At 39.8% G+C, this 27993-nt stretch overlaps 1 protein-coding gene across 1 annotated transcript; it reads left to right on the plus strand.

Annotated features, from left to right (window-relative positions):
- Positions 1-36: 36 nt before the first annotated feature.
- Positions 37-27937, plus strand: LOC144639783 (membrane-associated guanylate kinase, WW and PDZ domain-containing protein 1-like). Its single transcript, XM_078499078.1, has 19 exons — positions 37-452; positions 2488-2604; positions 3399-3702; positions 4682-4764; positions 5325-5382; positions 6609-6776; positions 7483-8045; positions 8592-8927; positions 9700-9749; positions 10924-11183; positions 12065-12203; positions 13110-13305; positions 13910-14272; positions 15313-15486; positions 16498-16529; positions 16620-16721; positions 21885-22289; positions 23005-23140; positions 25890-27937. The coding sequence occupies exons 1-19, from the start codon at positions 134-136 to the stop codon at positions 25979-25981; spliced, it is 3897 nt and encodes a 1298-aa protein (XP_078355204.1). The 5' UTR covers positions 37-133; the 3' UTR covers positions 25982-27937.
- The last annotated feature ends 56 nt before the right edge of the window (positions 27938-27993 follow it).

Below are 27993 nucleotides of genomic sequence, written 5' to 3' on the forward strand. Positions count from 1 at the left end.
ATACTACGAGAATTGAGCATGCGCAGTTGACGAGCGTCAGTGAGTCACTGACTGTGTTTATAATTCTTCTGTTCGGTGCTGGCAGAATTTGAGATGTTTTATCCTATAAATCAGGCCTCTTGATTGCCCGGGAATGTCGAATCCACATTCTCTACGAAATTCTTTACCTCGTAAAGGAAAGCACTGGTCGCAAAGTGTGCACGAATGCATTATTCTTCGAGGCTCGAGTGGAAACTTTAATTTACACATCGTTGGTGGAGCAGAAAATGGCGAATTCATCTGTATTGGTGAAGTTAGGCAAGAAAGATTGAGGTACAGACGAGGGAAGATACATCAAGGGGACATAGTTTTGGAAATAAATGGAAAGGCAGTTGCTGGGTACACTCAATTCGACGTCTTGCCTTTGATCAAGAGTTCGAAAGAAGCTGTAACGCTTCGCACTGTAAAGCCAGGTAGGATTAAATGTTTGCGCAAACATTCGAAGATCTATCACTTTAAATATATCTTTCATTGAGTTTGCACCTAGTGTAAGTGTTAACCGCAACGTAGATCAATTTTAACTTGTGGATTTTTGTAACACAAGATCGTTGCATGTGTCGATGCACTAATTGAAGTAAACCGGCTAGAAGCCCCGAGTCAGTGTTTAATAGAGTTTAATTGGAATGTAAGAATGAAATATCTTTCTGATGATCACGCATTCACGTTTTAGGAATGCAGTGAATTGATTTTATCTGAATTTAAACAGCCCATTACAAACTGTTTATTGTCTAGAAGTCTAGTGTTAAAATCATTACCGATGATTTGATCAGAGAGGTTGTCTTTGTTTGGTCAAAGTCTTGTAAAAACGCCATTATAAGCGATGATAATATTATAATATGACAGTCTGTGGTGTCGCTTATATAATGTAGGTCGTTGAACTTAATCTTTCAATCCAACTTGATACTGTACTGCCACAAAGAATTGTATCATTTTATAATGGGAGTCTCTGTCCTTTTAGAAACTTCTTTGACAGGGGCTAAACTTTTACTATCTTATGCTGGAAAGAAAATATTTATTGAAAATATGCCACAGGTCACAATCCAAGGTTATATTACGATATTGTAGACATCTGATTCTTGTTGAACGGTTTTGAATAATAACATTCCGTAGTTTACTCATTCCTTTTAAAATCATTATAATTACTAATCACTCGCTCGTCCGTCTGTGATTTATAATATTGTATGACTGTAAACTAATTAACTAGTAAACCTCTTTTAGTATAACTCACTGAAAGGACACTCCTATAAAAATATTAACTTGCCAGTCTAAAGCATTTTGCATTGCAGGATAAAACATAGAAACATGTCAGATTGATAGAAACATGTCAGAGAGGGAATCAAAACCAGTTATTCCACTAGAATCTGCTAAAAATAAAATACCACCACCAAAATTTTTTTGTTCTGATCAGGAGCTGGGCAATGTATAGTGTATCTTTCAAAGCGTTGACAAGATAACTATGCATATTGTTTATTTTGCTACAGACAGTAGTACTTACTTGATCTTAAATCAACAAAACAAGTTATCTAATTCTTTAGCAATTGCATGTAAATGACCCAGCCTCTTTCTATTTGTTTAATTTGTTAATATTAAAAGCTTGCAAAAACATTAAGCTACAATAAATAATAACATCAATGAGCATGATAATTGTTTCACTTGCACAGTTGCTATCAAAAGTGTAAATTTATAATTTAGCGATAAACACACTTAGCATCCATTCCTTTTCTTTTTGTCTCTCCCTTGATACCCAACCAATCATTGGGTCATCTGTTAGCCTACATTCCTTCACCAGACCAACCCAAATTTTTGAAAATAAAAAGGGAGTTTATGATCCATTGCTTGCTCCCTTTTCTCACTAGTATCTTGATGTTAATATACTTTGTATACAGTCAACTCTCTCTTAACGGATGTACCTCTATAAGACAGACACCTCTATACGACAGTGGTGAGAGTGACATTTCCGATCCTTTACAATTGGTTTTGAAAGGTAGATTACAATTTAATAGGTTTATAACACAGAAATATTAAAGTGGGACAAACTATCAACACCTAGTGTTGTTCCCGTCCCTGCTATTTTTTAGTCATTTTACTGTCTGTAACTTAACTCCCTATAAGATGGACACCTTTCTTAAATGGAAGTTGGAGCCGGTCCCAACAGTGTCCATTTAAAAGAGAGAGTTGACTGTATAACTTACTAAGGATGTAAGGATATAATTAATGCTTGCTTGGCAAAAATTTTTATGTATTTATTTACAAGTCAAATATACTTCTTTTCTTGCCTTTTTTTAATCAATCACACTTTCATATGAGAAAGAGATTTCAAGGGGAAACAAAGCATTAGGCATGGCTTTGAGCCCCCTCCCCCCCCCCCCAAAAAAAAAAAAAAAGATAGTTGAAAGGAAGATTGGTTATGAACTACTAAAATACCTAATCCATTTTTTTTTTCGGCAGGAGACCTAATAACAAGAGACCTGCAGAGGTACCTTTCGACAAGATTCGACAAGGTCTCTATTGACAGTGACTTGCAACAAACCATCCGCGAAAACCTGTACAACAGGACTGTGCCTTGTAAGCATCTGGTTATTTTTGAATTCTTCCCGCCACGCCCCAAGCAGAGTACCTGGGGAACAATGACGACACCCAAGAGAGAGCGTGGGGGGGGGGGAGGAAAAAAGCAAATAAGAGTTAGTCAAATACTATGTTTATTAACCTTTAGTTAGTAGTAAGTCCATGTCTGTTTTTGGATTCTCCTGACCCAGGGTCAAGAGGTCTGGGTTCTAGCCTGACTGTCATTGTTTTGTGTTTATGTCCCTTTTCCCACAGTGCTTTCCTCTGTCTAGGGCTTTTGATTTGTTGGGACATTCTGAAAGAATGCTGGAAGATCACCTGTGACAAATTATTATCCTATCCAGGGAGGGGGGGGGGTACCCTTTCTAGTCACTTCATAAATAAAAACCAACTTATATATACAATTTTGCACTACTAGACTCAAAAAGGCAGTTTTCTATTGAGAAGAATTGACTTAGTTGCCATATTGAACTTTATCCATCAATTGCATAGAGGGTACACGTAGCAGCTTGCAAAGAAGTTAGTGTCTGCTAGCCTGGGGCTGATGGATTTTGCAGTTGGGCTAGTGGACTTAATCCTTCACTTGCCTGACAGGCAAGTGAAGCATCATAAGCATTATGCATATGATAATTGTTGGGGGGCTAGTAAAAATGGTGACGGTTGAGTATGTTCTGGCTACTAGCTTGCCTGAAGGGCAAGCTGGAAAATTCAATATCTTTACACCCTGGGTAGATAATATTTTAGCTTATAATTATCAGCATATAAAAGCTAATAATTTTTTTATTGCCTCTTAGGCACAACACGGGCACCAAGAAATGGTGAAAAGCCAGGAGTAGATTATGTCTTCCTTTCTCTGGAAGAGTTTGCAAGGCTAGAGAGAAGTGGCGCTCTCCTTGAGAGCGGCATTTATGAAGGGAATCATTATGGAACACCAAAACCGCCAAGAGATCCTTTGCCGCCTGATAATATGATATATGTACCAGGCAAGAATGGATCAATGAGTGATGGTGGTAGATCAAGAACAGAGGATGGTCTGGGACCACTTCCGCCCAATTGGGAGATTGCTTTCACTGAAGATAACGTCAAGTATTTTATAGAGTAAGTTTTTTAAATGCAGCTTTAGTGGTTAGAGGGGCGTGGTGGCCTAATTTATTAGTGTGCCAGACTCTGGATCGAGCAGTCCTGGTTTGAGGCCTGGCCGGGGTGATACTGTTGTGTTCTTGGGCAAGACACTTTACTCTCATAGTGCCTCTCTCCAACCAGGTGTATAAAATGGTTAGCGGCAACTTAATGCTGGGGAGGTACCCTGCGATGGACTAGAATCCCATTCAGGGGGAAGTAGAAATATCCCTAGCCGCTTAATGCTACAGAGACTGGGATCAGCTCTGGCAGTGGGGGCCACATGACTCGAGGCTTCCCTTCTTCTCTCTCTTTAGTGTTCCAGTGTGCGGTGGGGTTTTTCATCTTCCCACCCACACCTTTCCCCCCTTTTGTTATTTTTCTTTCCCTTCTCCACTGTTTGTTTGGTGTGATGGGTGCCTGGAAGACTTGCACAGGGGCTTATGGCTGAGCTGTAGGGACTTCCAGCAATGGGAGCAGTACTTAATCTAGGGGGCTGGCAGGTGGGGTTCCCAGTGGAGGCCCCTGGAATCATTCACCAGGCACCCTTCTTTCACATAGTGATGCAATTGTAAATTGGTCAATTTTACCAAGACCCTTCAGTTTTGGCCTTGCTAATGCTGCTAGTATACAACGAGCCTCCATGCTCCAACCCTGTAACGATCACGTGTCAGCATGACACGTGAATACATAATTCTACATCATGCTATATTTTAATTTTATTAAATATTATATCGATTTCACATTAAAAAAGAGCCCTCATACAAACACGATGAAAACCATTCCGTTTAGCTGTTCATCAAAACCGGTAGAATTCATTACGTAAGTTTTCTTTTTCTTCCTTATATCTACCCCACGGGAATGCCACAAACCTCCTTGCCCCAAAAATGTGCCCCTGGCCATTTCGACCCTCACACGGTCATGAATTGTAATATTTGATTTGTCACTTACTTTATAGTCACAGCACTGGTACCACACAGTGGGTGGATCCAAGATTGGCACAGGTCAAAAAAGCTACTGTTGATGAGTGTGACGATGATGGTAAGGATGCAACTGCCGTTTAGTTAGAAAATCGACGTTGTTCATGCACTATGTACTGTGAAACTTTCAGCTACAAAAATTAATAAATGCAAAATTCAGCTCCCGAAATTTCATGAAATTAAGTATGCGCAAAAATTAGTAAGAATAAGGTAACTACACTGTAGCATTTCTCTAGGCCAAAGCCTTGTTCAAATGAAACACCCATCTACAGTGCATGTAACATGTAACCAGGGCTCGTACGGGTCCTGGAAAACTTGGAAAGTCCTGGATTTTTATTGTCAGTGGCACTTTCCAGGACTGGAAAAACCTGGAAAAAGACTACCAGTATTGGAAAGATCTGGAACTCAAGTAACAACTGAATTCTCAGAACTAACATTATAAGGAATGTACAGACAGTAAGAAAAATAATAATTTTGAGATATTGTTAGTGAAAGGGTTTATGTGAATTTTGGAGTCCTGGAAAATCAATCTGAGTCCTTGAAAAGTTCTGAAAAAGTACTGGAAATTTTTTGTGAAAAAGGGTACTACGAACCCTGTGTAACTTTTTTTTTCTTTTGCAGAATTACCATATGGCTGGGAAAGAGTTGAGGATCCAAAGTATGGAACATACTATATTGAGTAAGTGTTTGATGTGGCTAACTAGGAACTTGTATGTGCATTCAGGGCTCAAGACTACGGTCAGGAACTAGGAACTTGTACGTGCAATCAGGGCCGAGACAGGAGCCCAGCCAAAGGCAGTAATGCAGTTTGCGTAGTTTGCCCACAGCCATTTTGGCAGTGAAAAAATCAGGCAAGGGCAAGAAACCGATAAAACGCCCCAGAGAAATAAACAGGTAAACTGTTGATATGTGAAGCTAAAAATCTAGTTGACAAAAACGTATGTACAGTACATTTTTATAGTGAAGAACAAAGCCCAATTTTGTAAGAAAAAACATGAAGATAAGGAACATTACGTTCAGGTTTAAACATTATCGCATTATCCCCCCCCCCCCCCCTTAAAAGAAGAACTATGCTTAAAAATAATTATTGTGGCTAGCAGAAAATAAGTTTTGGCTAGTGAAATCAAAGCTGTCACTAGCCACTTGGCTAGTTAGCAAAAAAGTTAGTCTCGAGCCCTGCATATATTATTTACAGTACCGCTCAAAAGTAAGTTGACAGCCCCTTGAGCCTTAAGACTCAAAAATTTTGAAATTTAACACACTCAAACGGGGCGCACTTTTGGGTGTACAAGTAGGCAGTCAACACCAGTGCATGTGCAGGCTAGTCATCTCTTAGAATCAAAAACTTTAAATACACTGTCCAATGATAAATTTAATGTAAACAAGGAAGCATGTGTGTTGTCACATTCGCTTGTGCCATGTTTTAGGGCACAAATTTTAAAATTTTAAAGTAATTTTAATTATTAGTTTTATTTTGTATATAAACACGGTTAAATTTGAAGAATCTAGTAAATAAATTGCAATGGATACTTTGGTGCCACCAGTTACAGCAATGTCGTTAATATATGTTGTACACATGGGGGCTATATCCTAATTAAACATCACTATTAAAATACCAGATGTAAAATACCAGACAGTATTCTATAAGTAACCCTGGTTCTTGTAGCATCACGGGTTGTTTTGTTCGGTTGCCAGGTAACAGTCTGTTCGTGGCCACCTACAGTTATACTCCTAGGATGAGAGGGGTACTATGAGAGAAAATAAAAATGTCTTGCCATAGGAAAACACAAGCTTGGCCAGGGCATGAACTTGGGCATCTTGAACTAGGATCCAAATGCATTAAAATAATTGTTAGGTCACTGTTAGCAATGATAACAGTGCATTCATATTTGCCTTCTTTCATAGTCATGTCAACAGAAAGACTCAATTTGAGAACCCTGTGCAGGCTCGTAGACGTCAGAGCCATTCAAACAGCATGTCATATTCAATGCCGCCGCCACCTCATGAAGGCCCGCCATCATTACAGTCCGCCGCAGCCTTAGCCAAAGCACAAGAAGCTGAGGCCCAATCAAGGTTTGTTTTTGCGCATTTTTTGCTGATGACGTCAGTCATGAGGCGGTCAGCAGAATCTGTACTTCTGTTGTGCTCGATTGACTGATCGCTACAAGATGATGCTACTTTTTGTTGAACAATCATTCAACACAGACATGTCCGCTACATGTACTTTTATTTAGTATATGTTAACTTAATGTTTTGACAAATTTCCTGTTGTGTTCCTATTGGTAAAGTCTGTTCCGGCTGTCTGCCGGGTTTCCCGTTTCGTGTTTTTGGGTTTCTCCCCCCTTGGGTCGGGTTCCCCCCTTCCCTTTTGGGGGGGATAATTTTCCCAAAACACAACACCGCCCCCCCCCCCCCCCCCACCCCCGCCCCCGGCGGCCCCCCCAACCACCCCCCCCCCCCCCTGCTGTTCCTATTGAGTGTCATTTATTTCTATTGTTGGTTTGCACATTTCTTTTAATGTTGGCCGCCCATCTTATTGTTAAATATGATTGCAGCGTGCAACAAATAGGATGTCCTCTAGCTTGGGGCTAGTGGATTTTCCTGTCGGGCTAGTGGATTTTAAAAGGTTACTTGCCGATGGGCAAAGTTGTCAAAGTTTTTGGGGAAAATTTTTGAGGAAATTAAGGATTTTGGGGGACTAGTACATCTTGACTACAGCATGCCTGAGAATGTTTGATTTTGTGTACTTTATGATTATTGAATCTTCTATGCCCTCTAGATGGCCAGATGTGGAGTTTTCTCAGCTACCACCCCCGGCGTACACTGTCGACAGCTCAAACCATCAGCCCAGGACTTATCCTTACTCCATTGACGGCAGGCAACTGCAAGGTGATGTCATAACAACCGAACTGCACAAAGGTTCACGCGGGTTTGGCTTTACCATTGTGGGTGGCGACCAAGTTGGGGAACTGCTTCAGATTAAGAGCATTGTCCCAGATGGTGCTGCGGCGAAAGATGGCGTGTTGCGAACTGGCGATGCTTTGATGAGGGTGAATGGCATGTCGGTATTATCCAGAAGCCATCAGGATGTTGTCGGCATGTTCCAGGCCATGCCGTCAGGGGAGAGTGTGGAGTTGGAGGTTATCCGTGGATATCCATTGCCCTTTGACCCTGATGACCCCAATGTGGAGACGATTGGTTCATATACTGTGGTGCGTCCCCACGGGCCATCACCAGGCTCTGAATCACCACTGCCACGATCATCAGAAGATAACAGCCCTGTGTTTCCGACTTATTCTCCACATCATGGACAGTCAGTGAATAAGTGGAGTAATTCACAAGGTACAGGTCTCAGTCTTTAAAGAGGCTTTGTCATGGATTTGACCAGATATTTGAACAGCCAAAATTTGTATTTGTCTAAATCTCTCCTAGGAAACCTAAAAAATGATGTTCCATTTTATTAATATTTTAAATAATTGCTATATTATAGCAGTGAAACTGTTAATGAGCGTCTTCGGCTGCGGATGGCTCCGATGGAAATGGATTATGACTTGAAAAATTGAGAATTAACTTTTTAAATTGTTTCCATACATCTTTAGAAGAAATTAATTTTACAGTACCCATAGCTTGATATCTTTCCGCAAATAAGGTTACCGGTATATCTTTCTTTAGATCTTCAAACATAATGTTTTCATGGGTTAAGTTGCCTACCACCTTATACCAGAACAGTTTAGACCAAAAATCTGCAAAATCACTGTGACGTACGGTAGTTCCTTCAAAATTTATTTTTGAACTTGTTTGGATACGTAACTGTCATTGACTTTACTTGATGCTTTTCTTCTTCATGTACTAAAATGCCATTGTTTTTTTTTTAAATTTCTCCTTCAGAGCTATTGGATTCTCCATTTGCCCCAGGAGGCTACACTACATCAACATTCCCACGGACATCAACAACCAACCCTCTTCCACGAGGTTCCCCGGAGCATCTTACAGTCCCAGTAGTCAAGGGTCCCATGGGGTTTGGTTTTACTATTGCGGACAGCCCATATGGACAAAAAGTGAAACAGATTTTAGATGCTCCACGTTGTCAAGGGCTCCTAGAAGGCGACATCTTGGTGGAAATTAACGGGCGGATGATCCGCAGTTGTACACACAATGAGGCAGTGAACATCCTGAAGGAATGCCCTAGGGGACAGCAAGCATTGATCAAGGTTCAGAGAGGAGGTGGGTCACTTCTACAACTCTAGAAAGGGGGAGGGGGTTAAACTCATTGAGGCGGTGAACATTCTGAAGGAATGCCCTAGGGGACAGCAGGCATTGATCATGGTTCAGAGAGGAGGTGGGTCACTTGAACAACACTAGAAAGGGGGGGGGGGGGATGAGGAGTGATATCCTAAAGGAAGCCCCAGGGGACAGCAGGCATTGATCATGGTTCAGAGAGGAGGTGGGTCATTTCTACAACTCTAGAAAGGGGGAGGGGATGGGGGTTAAACTCATTGAGGCAGTGAACATCATAAAGGAATGCCCCAGGGGGCAGCAAGCATTGATTATGGTTCAGAGAGGAGGTGGGTTACTTGAACAACACTAGAAAGGGGGGCAGGGGAGGGGGAGTGGTTAAACTCGATGAGGCATGGAACATCACTGAAGGAAGGGAAATTTTTAATCACTTCTGTTTCCCACCCCTTTCTATTTCTCCACCCAGAAGTATTCAAATAGGCTAGATTTGAATGACGCTCTACTGATCCAAAACAAAGGAGTAAAGTCGAGGTTGAGTGGAATAAAACAAAAGGAAATTCAATTTATTCCCCTGAACCTCCATTAAATTCCTTTGTTTGTGATCAGTGGAGCGTAATTCGAATCCAGCCTATTGGTATCGATGAACTGTTAGGACTTGCAGTGTTCTCCCTGGATTTTGAGGGTTTTTTCATTGTTAGTCTTTTGTTAATTAGTATAAGTCTTTTATTAATTGTTTTTTTAAAATTGTATTTAACTGCAGGAATTCCAACACCCCTGAGGAATAGTCCTGCATTTGGAAGAAGAGAAAAGGTAATTATTGTTTACTTATAACAAAATTAGTCAAGCAGAGGTGAACATTTGATTGGTTGGTTCAATTTGTCTTTGTGAGCCTAATTTTCCAGGTCTCTTCATCTCAATTTTTTTTTGCAACACCTTTTTGGAGTCTATTTCATTTTCAAGGCTAAGGAAATCTCATAGAAAAGATATCTTACCACTCCCCAGTCTTGTGATTACAATTTGCAATCCCTATTAGAGAAGTCTGAGAAGATCACACAGACACGGCTCCATTTGTAACCGTATTACTTTCAATGCGGTTACCTCTTTCGTATACACAGCGCCGATGGAGACCACTACATAGACCGGGTCATTAATTTTTGGCGTAAAATTGGCTGGCTAGCGAAGAGTGAACATGGCGAACCTCGCATTGAGTGCAGTGCTTGCTTGCACAATCACACTAGAAAAACACTGTCTAAAGTGGAACGTTTTCAAAACAATATGGTTTCGCTGGTCATGTAAACACCGAAACCACATCAATTTGAAAACGGTTAGGTATTAATTTTTGGCGTAGAATTGGCTGGCTAGCGAAGAGTGAACATGGTGAACCTCGCACGGAGTGCAGTGCTTGCTTGCACAATCACGCTAGAAAACACTTAGAAACTGTGTCATTTTTGATTCGGTTCCGAGGTCGTGAATCAGTGTTGATTGGTAACCACGTCCGTGTGCAGTCAACTCTCTCTTAACAGACACCTCTGTAAGACGGACACCTCCATAAGACAGACATCTGGTGTTGGTCCCATCCCTGCCGTTTTCAGTCATTTTACTGTTACTAAACTCCCTATAAGACGAACACACCTCTCTAAAGCGGCCTTCAAACGACAAACTAAAGTTGGCAAACTTGAGTTGGTGTGTGTGAACGACACAACAACAGTTGGCAAACAAGATGGCAAACAAGTTAGCAAACTGTTGGTGAGAATAAAGACAAGTTCTATTTTGTCGCCAACAGTTGGCCAACTTGTTTGGCGTTGCTGCGTCGTTCACACACACCAACTTGAGTTTGCCAACACGAGTTGACCAATAGCTTGTCGTGTGAAGGCCGCTTAAGATGGACAGTTGGAGCCGGTCCCAACAATGTCCATTTTAGAGAAAGTTGACTGTAAACAATGCCTAAGGCTAGAGCTTAAATTTTTTTACCCTTCTTTTCTAGGAGCCAGAAGTTCTCGCGCCAAGAGTTGCCCGTCCAAAGTCCACCCCTGTTATGGGTTCAAACCATATCGGGTATGCACACGGTGAGAATGGAAGTACTGGTAACCTAGCAACGGCTGGAGAAAGCACAAGAAACCAGGAGACTGGGTACGAGAACAGGAAGCTTGGTCAGCCCAACCAGCCCACCCTGGACAGGAGTTCTGAGGCTCTGTTTAATTCTTATCCGTCACTCAAAAAAGCTGTCGCAAATGCTGCAAGGAGGTAAACTTTAATTTATGATAGATTTTGGCTTGTTGTATGTTCAGTCGGGGGGAATAAGTGCTGGATTTGGCAAATCTTCATTGAAGCACTCAAAAGAGCTTCTGAATTATTTCATCCAATCAAAAACGAACGTGAGTGCTCACGAGTACTTCGAAAGCAATCACGTGTACAAATTCGTCATGTTGCGTAGCTACTTTGGTACGAAAATTGCGGGCTCAGTCACTTCTCGGAGAAGTGATGTCGCCATCAACTGGCACTTGTTCTCCTGACTGAGTTTTTTGCATAGTAATTTACAGCAGGCGCCCGAAAGTGTGACCACTTTAATTATTCACATTCTTCCGTGCAGATAATCCATCAGAAGTCAACTGGAACCTGCCTGGCTCTGATTGGATGGTGGGCACGAAGGAAGTGAATTAATTAAAGGTGGTCATACTTTGGGCGCCTTGCTGTAACCGTATTTTTTAAAACCATCGTAACAGATTTTGAAAGGCTGACTTTTCGATTGTAGGCCTTCATCAGAGCAAAGTGATTTAACCGCCGTAGCGAATTTTGAAAAAAACTGATGTTTAAGCGTTTGCCATTCATAGGAGCGCAGTGGCGAAATCTGTCTTAGTGGAAAATTAATTTACGTCACATTAAGAGTGCTTTCCAATAGTCAGAACTGGGTGGCCGGACCGGTACGAAAACAGAACTCCGTTGTTAGTGATCGCACATGTCAGTTTTATACACTGTTGTGTTGATTGTTAGAAAGCCCGTGGAAAAGGAACATTCACATTCAAAACCACAAGACCGGCTGGCCAGTTCTGACAAATGGAAACGCCTTAAGAATAAGGAAGAATTTATGGTGAGCTTTTTATTAACGGGTTCAAACTGAATTTCAGGTCAATGGAAAACTTGAATGCTCCAGAGGTACAGCCTCCCCCGGCCAGCCCAGACGCAATTAACTTTACTGTGCATCTACAAAGGGGGGAGATGGGCTTTGGCTTCCGTATCATTGGCGGGCAGGAAGAGGGTTCTCAGGTAAGGAGTAACAAACGTTAGGTTAAATACTTGCTCAAATTGGAGTAGCGTGACTGGAGTAGCGTGACGATGCGTGACGTAACGGACTGTCACTGCGTGACACGCGAATTGGGAGATTGGACAGCTTGAAACAAGAAACGTTAAACGCTGGTTCAAACATCATGTTGTTGGGCGATGCGTGACGCAAGAGATTGTCATCGTGTGACACGCAAATTTGGGCGATTGGACAGCTTTGTTGTCATGTTTATTAACAAACGTGTGATGCTATGTTACAATTCTCGCCATAATTTTGTTAAAGAAATGAAAAAATTACCGCTTGACGCTCTTTTACAGCATAATATTGTCTTGGGAATTGACTTGTTCTCAGTGTTATTGCTTTAAGAAATGGTTGTTGTGTGATCTGCATAACGACTGAAAATCGTGTTCGAGCCAAAAGTCATTCTTTTCATGAGACGAGCTAATTGGGGATCGGCTTAAAGTACAATTGAGGTGGGCTCATGAGGAGTTCGAAGGCCCTATTCTCCCAGAGGAAATTTAAGGATTCAAATGATAAGGAGTTCGACACTGCTATAGGCTAAAGAAGCCTGCTTTTCATATTTTACTCGCCCGTATATGTAAGCGGCCTTGCTGTTGTAATAAAAATAAGTATTATTACATGAAATTTTGGTGACACTTTAATTTAGCGAATTTAGCGATTATTCAAAAACCCCTTAATTAAAATGTTGTTAAATACGGATGGATTTTCGTGAAATTTTGGAAAATTAAGTGACTTATGTTCCAAATTTTACGAAAAAATCGCTAAATTAAAGTGTCGCTAAATACGGATTTTTCAAAGTCGCTAAATTTAAGTGTCGCCAAAATTTCATGTTATAATTTATTAAAATTAATGTTGTTTCTTCCTACCAGGTGTCTATAGGTACAATCATCCGGGGGGGACCTGCCGACTTGAACGGTGACCTCCAGCGAGGGGACGAAATTCACCATGTTGATGGAATAAACGTGATTGGATCCACACATCGCCGTGTAATCTCGCTTATGGGTAACGCTGCCTTAGCTGGAGAGGTCACACTTGGTATCCATAGAAACCCGGCAAGATCAGGAAGTAAGTGATTCTGTTCTCATTACGCTGTTGATACGTTGCCTAGCAGACAAATAATCATCCTCGGAGACCCAGGGGCAGATAGTCGGGGCAAAGCGAAGTAAACCGAGCAGAAATAGTAGCGACGAAAGTTTTCAAGAAGGGCGGAAAGAGCCCCAGGGAAACGAGTCTCTCCAGACCATTTCCAACGGCTCTGCGAATGCTGGGTCCTGATTGAGCAGAAAAAAATCCTTTGTATTATTCTGCCCAATTGACGAACAGTAACTTCAGAGTTTCTTTCGTGTGTTCTTACACAGTTGTTGTTGCAATAATATCGGCCATACTTTTACTTTGATGATAGATAGATGATTGCCGAAAAAAGTTGGGAAATTATTTCGGATGTCAGAAAGAAAGCATGAGCAGACCATTTTTAAAAATACAGACAAACCTACCGTAATTGGACGCCTTGGCCGAATTAGAAAAGGATTCCCTCTAGGAGATTATCTGCTTATGGGAGGTTAAAAGTGTAGTGTTTGTTTGTAGTTTGATATTTGACTGTAAAAATCGTTCTAAATGGCACTGTAGTTATTAATTATTATTTTTAACGCTCTGATCATTGTTCCCCAAGGACTGACTCCCTCGGGTATGCGTCGTTCCCGATCAGCATCATCGGAACTCTCCGAAGCTGCCCTTGGGGGAATCAAAGCTAGAGAAGGGTCAAAATCAACGGGGAATCTTAACCACTACGGGAGGAAACCATACCCGGACCCGGAAGAAACTTCTTCCCTGCGGAGCTTTCATTCTACCCCTGGGGATGTGTTGACTGCCGGTGGGAAACCATCTCAACGGAACAGACGCGTGAGTGAGAGTGACGCAAATGCTGAGCCCCAGGGCCCCACGTACTACATTGATATCACACTAGAACGAGAAGAGAACGAGTCATTTGGTTTTGTGATATTCTCGTCTGTTCATAAGAGTGGATCGACAATAGGTAAGATATAAATTATTGAATTCTCTCTGTTCACAAAATAAAGTTACCGTATTTTCTTGATTAAACGCTCCCGGCGTTTATTTCAAATTTTGCCTGGTAGACCCGGCGTTTATTTGACTCCTGCAGATTATTCGCGCCCGGTTTCATTTAGAAACGGTTTTTATTCATTACTTTGACAAAACTGTATCTGGCTAAGATACCTACAGCTTGTTGTACCTCAAATAAATAACTGGGGGGGGGGGGCCCCATTCTCAACTCCACCTTGCAGACCCAGCGTTTATTCGGTACCCGGAGTTTAATCGAGAAATTACGGTAACTCTATTGTCTCGGCTGCGTTTTGACGTGATATATCAAACACGAACGACAGTGTTTCATCGAGATATCCAAACACCAAGAAGAGAGTTGAAAATACGACGCACAGCAGAGTACTTTTGACGAAATTCGAGGTGTTTGGATAGCCGACAAAACACTGTCTAGAGCGTTTGATATATCTTTTCAATCGAAAAAAAAATAAAGAGAAAAAAAAGAATAAAAAAAAAATATATTATTAAAAACGGGGAAAAAAAACCGGGTGTTTTTTTAAATTAAATAATTTATAAAGGGTGAAGTATGGGAAAGTAGGCTGTTATCGATATCCAACGTTTTGACTAGAATGCGCTTGGTATAAAGTAAGGAAATGTTGGGTGTAATGGGGGGGGGGAGAGTTGGTAGAGAAATTAAACCCCAGGGGTCCGGCAATCTACCAGCATCGGCGCTTGAAAGAATGTTGTTCCAAATCAAAGAACACTCATAATAACAGTTCACTGGCTATGACTTATTCCTTTAGGCTCCTTGTGGAGCAATGGGCGTCAGTTAACTAGCTTTGATACAAAAACATTAGCTTGACATGATGATTTTTCGGTAGAAGCATCACCCCAAACTTAATTCATTTTACTCATGTTTCCGTACCATGAATGAAAGTGGTTGCTAGTGCTTTAAGTTCAGGTTGCCGTGGTAACCACGAAGAAACACACCTTAATGACATGTCTCTTTGTTATCAGGTCGTATAATCCAGGGCAGTCCTGCCGATCGCTGTCGTCAGCTGCACGTGGGCGATCGTCTGGTGGCGGTGAATGACGTCAGTATTGTTGGCGTACATCACAGTGATATTGTAGACACCATTAAACAATCTGGGAGAACTGTCACGCTTAGGATAGCTCAGCAACGGCCTTTAGGTAAATACTACTCTTCCGACATAATTAACAACTATTCCACGAGCGCGCGTTGGATATGCGCCGAGTTGGCGCGATCTCATATCCAACAAGCGCGAGTGGAATAATTGTTTTATTACTGTAAAAACGCCCAAAGAATTGCAATATTTGAGCTTCCCAGCTATTTCATTGACGCGTATCGGCTACCAAATTTGTGGTCAATGGTATATGAGCTCATATACCATTGACCTGTTAACCAATCAAAACGCAGGAATTGCAATATACCATTCAAGTTTTTAAAAAAGGCTATATTCACGGGACAGAGTAGGGGTAAAAATGGAATCGTAATAGCGCTTAAAGCTTGTGTACTGCGGTCCCCTCATAAGCTTGACAGAATCTGAGTCGGAAGAATCATAGTTAATAGAGGGAAATACGGTGTACACGCGGTGTAAGGTTCGTTTGAAGGTCTATGCTGAAAGACGGAATCTATCAGGAAATCGAGTAATTTAAGTTGGACAAAAATCGTGTACCAGAATAATTTAAATCCTATTGCGTTATTTTCTACCCTTTTTAAATGCTTAAGATGTAAGTAGTTATCCGTGATAACACTAACAACAATTTCTAATCAGAGCCTGAGAAAATGAATTTCAAAGTTTACAATCTATAGGTAAAATCTCACGTGTAGCTATTTTGTAAAATCGTCTTTTAGGCGATTCAGTGAAACTCAGTGGAACTTCGAAATTTGTTTTCAATGTTTGGTGTTGTTAGAAATGATTCCTCTTGATAAGATATTTGAAACAGTAACACAGAAGTTTGCAATAAGGTGTAAATAATTTTGGTACTTTTTTTTTCCAATTAATACTCGAAGTCCTGGCGGATTCCGTCTTAACTCTACTCGACTGGTGTATGTTTGATTTGATAATATTCGTATCATCAGTGATAACCAGTAATTACGGGAAGCTAGTCTTAAGAAATTTTCTACATTAACACTGCTTGAATCTTACTGTTATTTCTCGATTTTTTTCCTTTCCACAGATAATACTGAAACTAAAAAACTATCTCGAATGGTAAGTGGATGCTTTTGTGTACGGCGTGGCTAGTTTTCTCAGTTAAGTTAACTTTAGATCTAACGAGTCATTTTGTGTCGTCTTACACAGAGTGCACCTGATATTGCTAAAGCAAGCAACAATTATGAAAGCGAAACGAACGCTAGGAGAGACGCTGACCAGTGGAGTACGGATAGAGCATATTCAGAACAGGTAGAAAATAACCACAATTCTCCTTTGATTTTACTCCATGAAACCCTCCTTAACAATTTGCATAATTGAGAGAAATTAAAGGGACCGTGTCACGGATTTTACCTTCAAATTCGTTGAAATATAAAAATAACCTCTTAAAACAGTGAAGGAACAGACAATAACACACCAAATACAAAAGACACATTTATCATCCTATTGTAATGTTAAATATTTTATTTACTTCCCTTAATATTGTTTTCGTTAAAATAGAGATATTACTTGTAAGAGCATTGAGATTTTTAATGTAATGCGCGAGAATTAAATTATTTTTATTATTACGGATGGCCAAAAGCGACGAAGATTGAAACAGATTGCGATATGGGTTTTTGAAATACTGTTGGGCTGAACATTTTCCAAAGTTAATCTTGTTTGCTTGTAACGTTAAATTATAAAGCTACGGTTTTGTCATTTAGTTCCATAGAAGTAATTTCTTTGCAAACATTAAGTTTCATAGCGAGTATTTGGCAAAACGCATCTGCAAATGGTTAGACATCTGCAAATGGTAAGACATTCTAGTCTTCTCGGAAAAGGACGATAAACCGTAGGTCCTGTCTCCTGTATCTTCAGTAAAGGTCAAATGCAACGAAATTTGATCAAATTTTATTTAAGACTCATTTTGACTTTAAATGAAAGGAAATACTGTGAATAATCATAATCTGAAGTTTTAAACGATTTGGTTAAAACGTCGCTGAGATATTCGGCGTTAAAGATAGCCCTTTATCTTCGCTTCACAAACGGAACGGTTCGGAAAAGCTTCGGAAAATTATCGGAAATGGATTTTGTGACGTCACATGTGGCGAGCTTCGACGCGCGAAGATGCAGCATAGTGCTGTTGGCTCTACCAGGTCTGCTGCACGTTTTGGCATTTAAAATCCCGATAAAGCTGGATGACCATTCGAAATATCTTCTTAAAGACGAGGAGCGATGCAAGGAATGGTTGAGATCGACGAAAAAGAGAGGATGTTTATGCCAAATGCACGCTGGCCTTGCTCAGCAAAACATAGTATCATCCGACATGTTTTTCTCAGGCTGAAAGCTTCCAGCAGAATCTTGCCCTTTGGTCCTATTTCCAGCCCTAGGAACTTCGAATGAGACCTGGCGCTTCTCCTCTTATTACCAACTTGGAAAGAAAGCCGTTAATCCAGGACTAATGCGAAATCGTTTGCGACGAAATGCAGAATTCGAAGGTAAAGTCGCTAATAAACTTAACCCATTGTCTGGGAACCCCAAAGTTGTACTTTCTTGTATTATATTGAACTTTGATTCAGACACTACTAACTTTCTTAACCTGACCCTAGTCGCTTCATAAACTTCTACCAAAACTATAACTTTACTGTTTGAGTGAAATATTGTGAATCGCGAGGCTGGTATTAAAAATATAATTTTTTTATTACAGGAAGGAACTTTTGCATGAATTTACTATAAAGTTACAAAAAAATGTTTATGTTTCTTTTAACTTAAAAATGATATTCCCTATATTGCTTCGATCGTCTAAAAAGCTAAATCATACATGCAGTCATTGAAGGAAAATAATGCTTTTAATTTACAATATTGTGTACAATGAAACACTCGTTTCATTGTACACTCGTTTTGTTTATATTTGATCATGAAATTATTATGAATGCTAAATATAACAACGAAAATACCCCCGACTAAACATTGTTGGTTCCCAAGAAAAGGTTTATATTTTTCATGTAAACTACATGTATGTGATGAGTTTGTTCACTTGTAAAGGCCAATTTACCTGATTCATTTATTGTTCAGATCTGCATTAACCCCATTTCAGTCCAGTACAATGACTGTTGCATAGCATAGCACTCATTAAGCTGCAAATCAGGCTTCATTGTGGCCAATAAATTGGAATGTGCAACTGAATGGTAATTTAGTTTTAGTTCAAGCTATTTATGAGAAATCTAAGGCATAAACTCGACCAGATCAGCTAACTTTTTTTGTCTAGCACTTTTGTCATGATTGCGAACTACTGGCTCAGGAGAATCTACAACCAGATTGTAGGTGTGTCATGACAATTTATTTCTGAAATTAACTCTTCATAATTTTGTCTGCCCCAAATCTGTTGACCTTTTACAAATTCCTCAGTAACAGCTTTAGGCATACTCCCTTTCAAAATTTATATGGGTATTTTAGGTGCCCAAGACCCCCTCCCCACTTGCTGGGGGTACTTCCATACTCCCATAGACTTTCCAAAAGTTGTTCGCTTCTCGTTTCCGGTTTGGTGGTAGTAGACCCCGGTGCGAACCGGGTGCGGAGCTCTTGCACTCCACTCTCGAGCTCTCGGGCTTAGCGCTCTGTGAGCTCGACTTGAAAGCAAGCCTTATACTCCCATATATGAGCTTGATAGGAAAATGCATACATGTGTGCTGCTGTGTTTTTTTCAAGCAGATGAGTTTAAGATGGTATAGTGATACAATAGTTTGGGGTAGGGTAGGGATTTTCAGTGTATAGGCTAGCATACTATGATAGCATACAGCAAAATAAGCTGAAAATGGTCTGGGATAGGGTACGGTTACAGAGTCCCAGCAGCACACCCCTACTCAAAAATATAAAGAGTACTCTCCCCCCTTTCCTCGAGGCGAAACTATTGCCTATTTTGAAATTGGATATTTTTAAGTTTATCAATTTCTTTGTAAACTTGGAAATAGTTTTTTGAAGCACCTACTGTTTGTATTCATGCTGTTTGTATTCATCCCTTGGTCTGAGATAAGGTGATATTAAAATTACAAGCAGTGCATGCAGAGGCTATAATGTCTCCTTTGGGGGTCTTGGAAAATCACTGCACTTAGTTTGATTGTCATCCAGCTGCTTCTCATTTAGCTTGTTTTTGAGCTATAAGCACTTAAAGTGAAAATGAAGGGTAATTTTTGACAGATTTTACTGTTGCTATGGTTACCAGTGACAAACTAAAAATGACCACAACTTGTTCGGCAATGATGGTACATTCGTTTGATAAAATAATTGCAGCATTAACTGACAAATAATTAGTACTGACCCATCATAGTAATAGCCGGGAAAGTACTGGAAACTGTTATCAGCTTCTTACACATGTACATGCATTCAGTGAACTTTCTGCATCCATTTTTTAACATTGTCTTTCGACATTGCCTTAAAATGTGCTGTTTTAAGTGACCGATACTGGTGTTTGTTTCATGCAAATGAGCGCACAAAATCGGAAGGTCATGCTAGTAGGCTGTGATTGCTTGATTTGAATCTGTGTTGTTTGTACATGTTTACCATGTCCAAAGATGGATGTTGACAAAGGGGCTATGCATTGATGTCCGACCCCATCCAACCATAACAAAAGAACATATTACCCGTTATTAGTACTAATAAATGTACAAAACAAAGAAGCTGACATAAAATGACAAAATGCATGAACAACTTTATATAAAAATAAATAAATACTGAACCTTTATTTAGACATGGAGAGGATTAAAGCTAGAAGCTTGTGGGGCAGTGTATTCCTAATCGAAATGGAATTTGGAAGTGTTGATTTTTGTGGAGGGGAAAAACTGGAGAACCCAGAGAAGAACCCTCAGAGCAAGGCCGAGAACAAACAACAAACTCGACCCACATATGATGCCACATCAGGGAGTCGAACTCGGGCCAATTGGTGGGAGGCAAGGAGGACTCTCACCACTGCGCCATCCCTGCTTCCTAGCATATTTTATAATAATGCAGCATTGACAAAATCTCATGATTGTACATACAAGGATGTGTAAGCAATGACATTGAAACACAAAACTAGGTGTAAATTGTTCCCTGCTATATGTCCCAGTGTCAGGTCCTGTGCCAGCACACAAGTTAGATCTTATAACCTGGGTCTTAAGAAAATTATGCAAGTTGCCATAAATAACTGTTGAAATTGTTATCTTCAACCTTCACCCCATCTACTTAAGATAATTCCCTTTTCAGAGAATTATCAGTAAAATCAACTGAAAAATATAAGGGCCAGATTTACATAGATGAATAAGTTAAAGGATAAAATAATCACCTAGGTTAATAATTCGGCAAATAAAGAAAAATAAGTAAAATATTAATACCAGGCATAATTCTGATTGAAGCTAAAAGGCCACACAGTCACGGTATTTAATGTCATTCTTTAAAAATAAGTTATTTGGCTGAGGGGAATGAGTTTAAATCTTCTTAAGGTTTTATTGATTCTTCAAGCTGTGTTATTTTAGACACACTCAGCTCGGGCAAATTGCCACAAACAGTGTACAAATAATTCCACATTGCAATCCTTTTGAACAAAAGCAAGACAGTACTTCAACTTAAGATTAAACTATTTATTTATTTAAAATTCTTTGAAAGCCGTTTCCATTATATTTTTTAGGCTCACCAATATATCTGGCCATATTCCTTCATTGTTGGTGCATGTAGATGTTGCCGGATTTTAACGCCATCTTGTTCACTCGCGGAGTCGGAATTAATCACTCGAGAAATCGATTTATTCCTTGCCAGATGCCGTTAGTTCGAACTTATATGGCTGTATTTAGACTTTTCGAAGGCTTGAATCAAAGTCTTCATCGGTTTCAACTAACGGCTGTTCCAGAAACTCTGGAAATCCATCGAACAAACCCAAGGATTTGCAAGGATCGCTCAAAACACGTGAAAACTTGCTCGCCACACCTGACGTCACAAATACTTCTATTCGATTCCATTCCACGCGCGGCCATTTTTGGTTCGTTTTCGTGAAGTCTTCGGAAATCGTCGGATTTTCATCTCCTAAGCGCCACAATCAGCCACAATTTGCACAAAAACAATTTCTGAGAGTTTATTATCATTAGTACCTTCATAAACGACAGGTTTGCGGACAAAAGAAAAAATTTCCAATTTCGTTGCATTTGACCTTTCAGTCTTATAATAGGGGACGTTAAAGAACCCACACACTATTCGGAAAGGGTAGGGCACGAAGCTCCTGGTGTTGTGGTTTCTGGCCTTATTTTACAGTATGTGTTCAGCGCATTTGAACATATACATATAAAAATGCGCTATATGAATGCATTATAATTAAAACGTAATAAAATACTCTTCACTCAGCTGTGACAGTCCCTTTAATGAGTGAAGTGAAATTTTATGTTTATTTTTTTTTCGTTTTGTCGCCAGCCTTACCCGGATCGTACAATGGACGAAAGTCGCTTCCAAAGCTATCCCAGGGCGCAGAACCACAATTCACAACTACCACCGAAAGTTCCCCCTCGGGTCGCCCCCAAACCCTCTCGAGAAAAAGTGATGATGGCGCGGAAGGAAAACAGTGTCAGTGCTGTTAGAAACGACGTCCGCAGGCGATCCAACCCTGATATACCCTCAAGGCCACCCCTACCTTCCCAGAATTACTCGGGAGGGATGAGGGATATGCGTGGGCCGAGCCCACAGACAATGGAAGTGGAACTGGGACGAGATAATCAAGGATATGGGTTTAGTATCAGAGGAGGCAGAGAACTGAATCTACCAATATTTGTACTGCGCATGGCTGAAGGAGGTGCTGCTCAGAGAGACGGCAGGCTCAGGGTAAGAGAAGAAATTGACCTGAAAACGAGAGCATTGTGCAAAGTTATTTATTTCCTAAATATAAAAATAGGCCGCTTCAAAACGCTTCATTCCTCATTTCGTACAAGTAGTGCAAAGAAAACGAAAGCCAAATATGATTATTGTGACTTGGAAGTTGTACGCACGCACTGGAATCTTTCCCAAATACCAAATGTGTTTGTATTCGTAAAAACCACTGCGTTTTCAGTTCCCAACAAAAATGCCGCTCATAAACCTCTCAAATTTCTGAAATCTTCAACATACTTTTAAGCCAAAAAATAAGATAGTAAATGAAAAGATAAGCTTAGGGAATTTGTTAATTGTTATCAACGTACTTTTTTAACTCATAATTTGGTTTGTCACTGCTCTTCTTAAAAAAATTTTCTTAAAACGTCTTGCACGTTTTCGCTTCAAACTCTTACAAACTTCGCTGCTACAAAACAAAAACCGAAGTTGAGTTGGATTCTTGTGTTTGACGGCTGTGAACAGAATGTGTTCTTGCAAGATTATACAACATTTTGAGTTTGAGGATTTAAGCTTTTGAAACTACTGCATGCTATTAGTGAAATATTACAATCCCTGAGGTCTGACTTCTTGTAAGAGGCCCCTTGCGTTAACCTTTTGCGTGACATTTTGCCTAGTCGCTTACTGGAGGTTCGACTGCATTATTTATTTTTTGTGTCATTCATTCCTGTAGGTTGGAGACGAGATTTTAGAAATCAATGGAAGAAGTACGGAGAATATTCCACACGCTGACGCTATAGCGCTGATCAAAAGTGGCGGCAGCAGAGTCCGCCTGTTGGTTCACAGATCTAACAAACCGATTTACCACGGTAAGCTTCCTGAATTTAAAGTAATTGAAATTCAAACTCCAACTGGCGATTGCGTTTTTCGCTGCCGTCAGTTATAATTATGGTGACAGCCAACGAACCACGAAAAACAGAAACAAACAAAATGGATCGAAATCTACCAGTCACAGCTGACAAATGTGACCTTTTGACCCGGTTGAAGTGAACTTCTGTTTCCCGAGAGGTCCGCTAAGATGATTGACGGCAGCAAAAAGCGTAAACCGTTGGTTGCGGATTAAATTTCAGAGTTCGCATTTCACTGAAAACCGCAAATTTTTTTTGACTAAACGTTCACATCACAAAAAAATTTCTTGACATGATGGCAAAGGGAATAACAGTGATCTAATGTTTGGTGCGCTGTGTCCTGGATTCGAGAGGTCTGGGTCCGAGCCCTGGCCGGGATCATTGCGTTGTGTTCTTGGGCAAGACATTTTACTCTCATAGTGCATATAATAATAATAATAATAATAATAATAATAATAATAATAATAATAATAATAATAATAATAATAATAATAATACTTTATTTAATGAGGGTAACATAGTTTACTGGTGGCCCAGTATATCCTCGCCCAGGTGAATAAATGAGTACGAGCAAATTGTTTAAAAATCAATTTGACAATCTGCGATGGACTAGCATCCCAGCCAGGGGGAGTAACAATATTCCTTGTTGCTTAATGCTACGGAAAGGGAAGTAAAGCGCTAGTTTTAATTGAGGCAGGAGCACCCATGAATGCCATTTTTGCGCAACTTAACGTGGGTTTACTGGCAATATCTCGTTCGTTCGAACTTCAAGCAATTCAAAAATTGTCTGCTCATCTCACAAATCTATGTTTTGGGGTGTTGTAATTTTGTTGGTGTTTTTGTGAATAGTCTTTTTCAAAGAAGTTGTAAAATTTAGAGAAGTAAGAAATATTGAAAATTTAATGTTGTTTTAAAATTAGAATTTGAAATTAAAAAAAGTCGATGGGCAGCAAAACAGTTCCCTGACAACCTGGAGTGCTCTTGAGTGGGGCTCGACTGTCTGGTGGTTGTCCAAAAATAATTTGTTCGTTTCTACACCTTCTCTTAACCCCTTAAAATTTCAATCAAATTTGCATTTATCCCCGCTTTAACCAGCTGATTTTCCCCACCCCTTGGGTTGAGATGCTTATTTTATAATGATGGAAAAACGCTGACTCGTCCCCAGTCGTCTCTTATGCGAAAATTGCAAGACGCGAAGGATGATGGGAAGGAGGAGTCGTCTCTTATGCGAAAATTGCAAGACGCGAAGGATGATGGGAAGGAGGAAAGGCGAGAGACGACTGGCAGATCCTGTTTCCAAGATGGCGGACGGATTAATGGCGGTGTTGAGATAAAAATAGGCACTATTAATTAGAACGCTTTCGGGCGCTTTAAAACGCCACAAACTGCTCTTCCACGATATATCTAACAATCGGAGATTTTTTTTATCCATATCACACGGCAAGTATTCGCCCATCACACAACTCGACCCGTACGATTGCCCAACTACAGATCACTACAGTGTAATTAATCTTTCCCGCCGGGGAAATATAGAGACCTCAATTTAACTAAAACGCTTTCAGTCCGGTTGAAATACCGGTAAGCGTCAACAGACTTGTCTACATTTCTTTTTATGGTGAGAAAGTCAAACTCAAACTGAAAAATATTAATGTCTGACGGTTTCCTGTTGAAAGTGTTATAATTTGGGTCAAGGGGTCACGGCTAAACAATTCAAGTGCCGCCGTCAGATTATTCATTTATAAAGCTCGGACTGATCAAACTGATCAACTGGCTCTTTTCATATCCCTACAATCATGTTGCAACATATCGTTTAAAGCTTTATTATTAATTTACTCTGAAAACAAGCTACTCGGTTTTTTCATGGAGTAAAACACGGGAATAAATGGTCACGGCATTCGCAGCATGATTATGTTCAGTTATGTTGTAATTTTTTAAACTCATGCAGAGAGAATTTTATTGACTCACAAACGATAACACATTGTAATCCAGAATTATAGGGATCCATACCTTGCAATGATTACAAAATGATACTTGTGATTTTTCCTCTCTTCGAATATTCGAATGTTTCCAATGTTTCTGCTGGTATACCATCCAGTAGATGTCAACATAGCGACAATTAGAGCGGTTCAAATCAGCGACAGCGGCAAACGCGTACAAGCCGATAAGCACAAAAAGCTACAACTGTTGAACAAAACTGAGTGATGTTTGAGCCATACAATATATTTCTTCTCGTAAATCAATTGAAGCCGCCTTCTACCGTCCTGAAACTCCTTGGCCTTTGTTGTGACGGACGCTTTACGCGATCTCAGTGCGATAAAGAAACGCCGTTAAAAGTAGCATTCTAGCCGCCAAATACCTCTGAAATTTCGCCTGGTACGACAATTAGGGACCCTTAATGTATCTAGCCAAAAATATATCCGAAAAACAGCCAGTGCACACTTTTCGACTTTTCAACACACTTTTCGACTCACGATCTGCCAGTCGTCTCCTTCGCTTCTTCTCTTCCTTCCCATGATTCCCTCCGTGTTGAGCAGTCGTCTCAAGACGGACTCAAAAGACGACTGGGGACGAGTCAGGGAAAAACGTGTTTCTTGAAATCATGAGACACATTAGACCGGGATCTACGAGACACGTGACTCCCGCATTTTTGTCACGTGTTTATCACGTGGTCATCTCACATTACCTATCTAACTTTTGTTTCTTTTTACAGATGGTATTCCTAATGGCGGACAGACCATTCCTAAAGGTGGAAGCTTACCGCGCCAAACCTGGAAGAATCCGTCTTACAACACCATGTACTAGTCATGATAGTCGCACTATGTAATTTCTCACTTGAGCTGAAAATAGCGCAAGATTATCTTCGTAAACATAACTATTTTATGAAACCCTTACGTTTCTGCGATAATTGTAAGTTGGTAATTTCCATAATTTAGATCTTTTTAGATATTTTGCAATATTCTAGAATACTTTATAAGAAGTGGGTATTTTAGCCTGTAAATTAATGATACTTCGTCGATTTCTTAACTGGTAGATATTCCCCCGTATTTAACTGGTATATTTTATCTGTACATATCTCATGACTCACTTCCAATCTGCAACCATACGCCTGTAACACACTTTGTGTATGCATCACAGAGTTTACCTTTGTAAGTCTTGTTTGATTTTGCTTTTTAATGAGAGTTTGCAATAGACAGTTGTTTTAATTCCTTTAAAGGGAGAGGGTTACCTCGTGCGCATGTGCGTTACTCGAGCATCCGCTGACTTTTTTTAACCATCACCTCTTTATTTGATTATATTAGTGATGTTTGTTTATATATTTACACAATTCTATAGTCTTAAGGTTTTAATGAATGTATGAATGAAATTATTCTGTACAATGTTTAGTTTGTTTGAACTGTACAGCCCTTGACAATCTCGTATCTAAGAAAACTCCCCTCCTTCCCTCCCTCCCTTGCACCTATTCCCACCCCTCCCTCCCCCAACGAGATATTTTGTTTTCTAAAATGGTATTTTACGAAATATAGCAAACGTGAGGGTGATAAATTGTTAATTTGCTATTATTAGTTGTAGTCTAATAAATATAGACGGGAGTAAGATTTAAACGATTTCTCTTGGGGAAAAGTATATGTGAGTGTTTTTCAGCTGCAATATTTCAGATTAATTTTTACAAGTTTATTTGCATACATTACTTTACGAAATAGAATAATTATGAGGGCGCCATTATTTGCTGTAATTAATTACCCAGGCATGATTACAAGAGCGAATGATTAAAGAAGTGGCAGGAAGCGGAAGTTATTGGGACAGTTGAGCCCGCGATTTTAGCGGGAAAAGACACGAAAACGAGGCATTCTTGTCGCAGTTGCATTGCTGTAGTGGAAACGTCTCGTTCCCGTGTGATTTTGTGCGTCAACCGCTTATGTGTGAATTAAAAAGTAGGAACTACTGTCTTAACAAAATGTTCGGCTGGAAATCTCTTTTATACAACATGAGTACCCGTTTGCTTATGCCCTGTTTAGAGCTGTCTACTAAAGAGTAATTCAAATTGTTTAGTACACATACGATTCCAGACGAAGTTTATTTTACTAAACTGTACAATTGGTATGAACAGGACATAATCCATAATTTCCATGGTATCCCACCAATCAGAGCGCTTGTTCGATATCGGCCATTTTATAATGTGTAATCATGCCCGGGGTTTAATTTGCCGTGCAGCTATTAACTGAAATAAGTCTGGGAAGCTACGATTTACAATTCACCAATTACAAATAAAAAATTATTACTATAGGAGATTACGATAATTAAAGGGAAATTCATAACATACACTTGATGTTATTCATTAATTGTGCGAATAAGGTTGGTAAATGAAATATTTTATGGCTAATTTAGCAGCGTAGTGTACGATTTGTGGATTTGCGAATAAATTCCTAAGGAGTGAATGCTTGTGAATTAGATAAAATATAAATTGATCAATGCATTTTAGACAATATTTTTAATGCATGGTTGCTAGAGCTTTTTAACCTCAGCAATGTGTAGTGTCGCTACATAATTACGGCAGCCAAGTTGCTGAACTCTATTCTAGTGATAATAAGATGTTTTTATACCTTTCACTCTAGCGTCAAAGTTGTGATATATAGATGTGTTTACATATGCAGTTGTAAATTGTAAAGTTGAACAACTATTTTAATGGTAGCTATTCGTTTCTAATGAACATTTGTACATGTATAATTGTTGAAAATCAAATAAAGTAACTGTCAAACATACGTCGATAAAATGATGATAGTAACGAATTTATTATCGTTTTGCGTTAATGACAT

The sequence above is a fragment of the Oculina patagonica genome, unplaced genomic scaffold (assembly GCF_052425735.1).
Source record: "Oculina patagonica isolate OP01 unplaced genomic scaffold, crgOcupat unplaced13, whole genome shotgun sequence".
Taxonomy (NCBI): Eukaryota; Metazoa; Cnidaria; class Anthozoa; order Scleractinia; family Oculinidae; genus Oculina; species Oculina patagonica.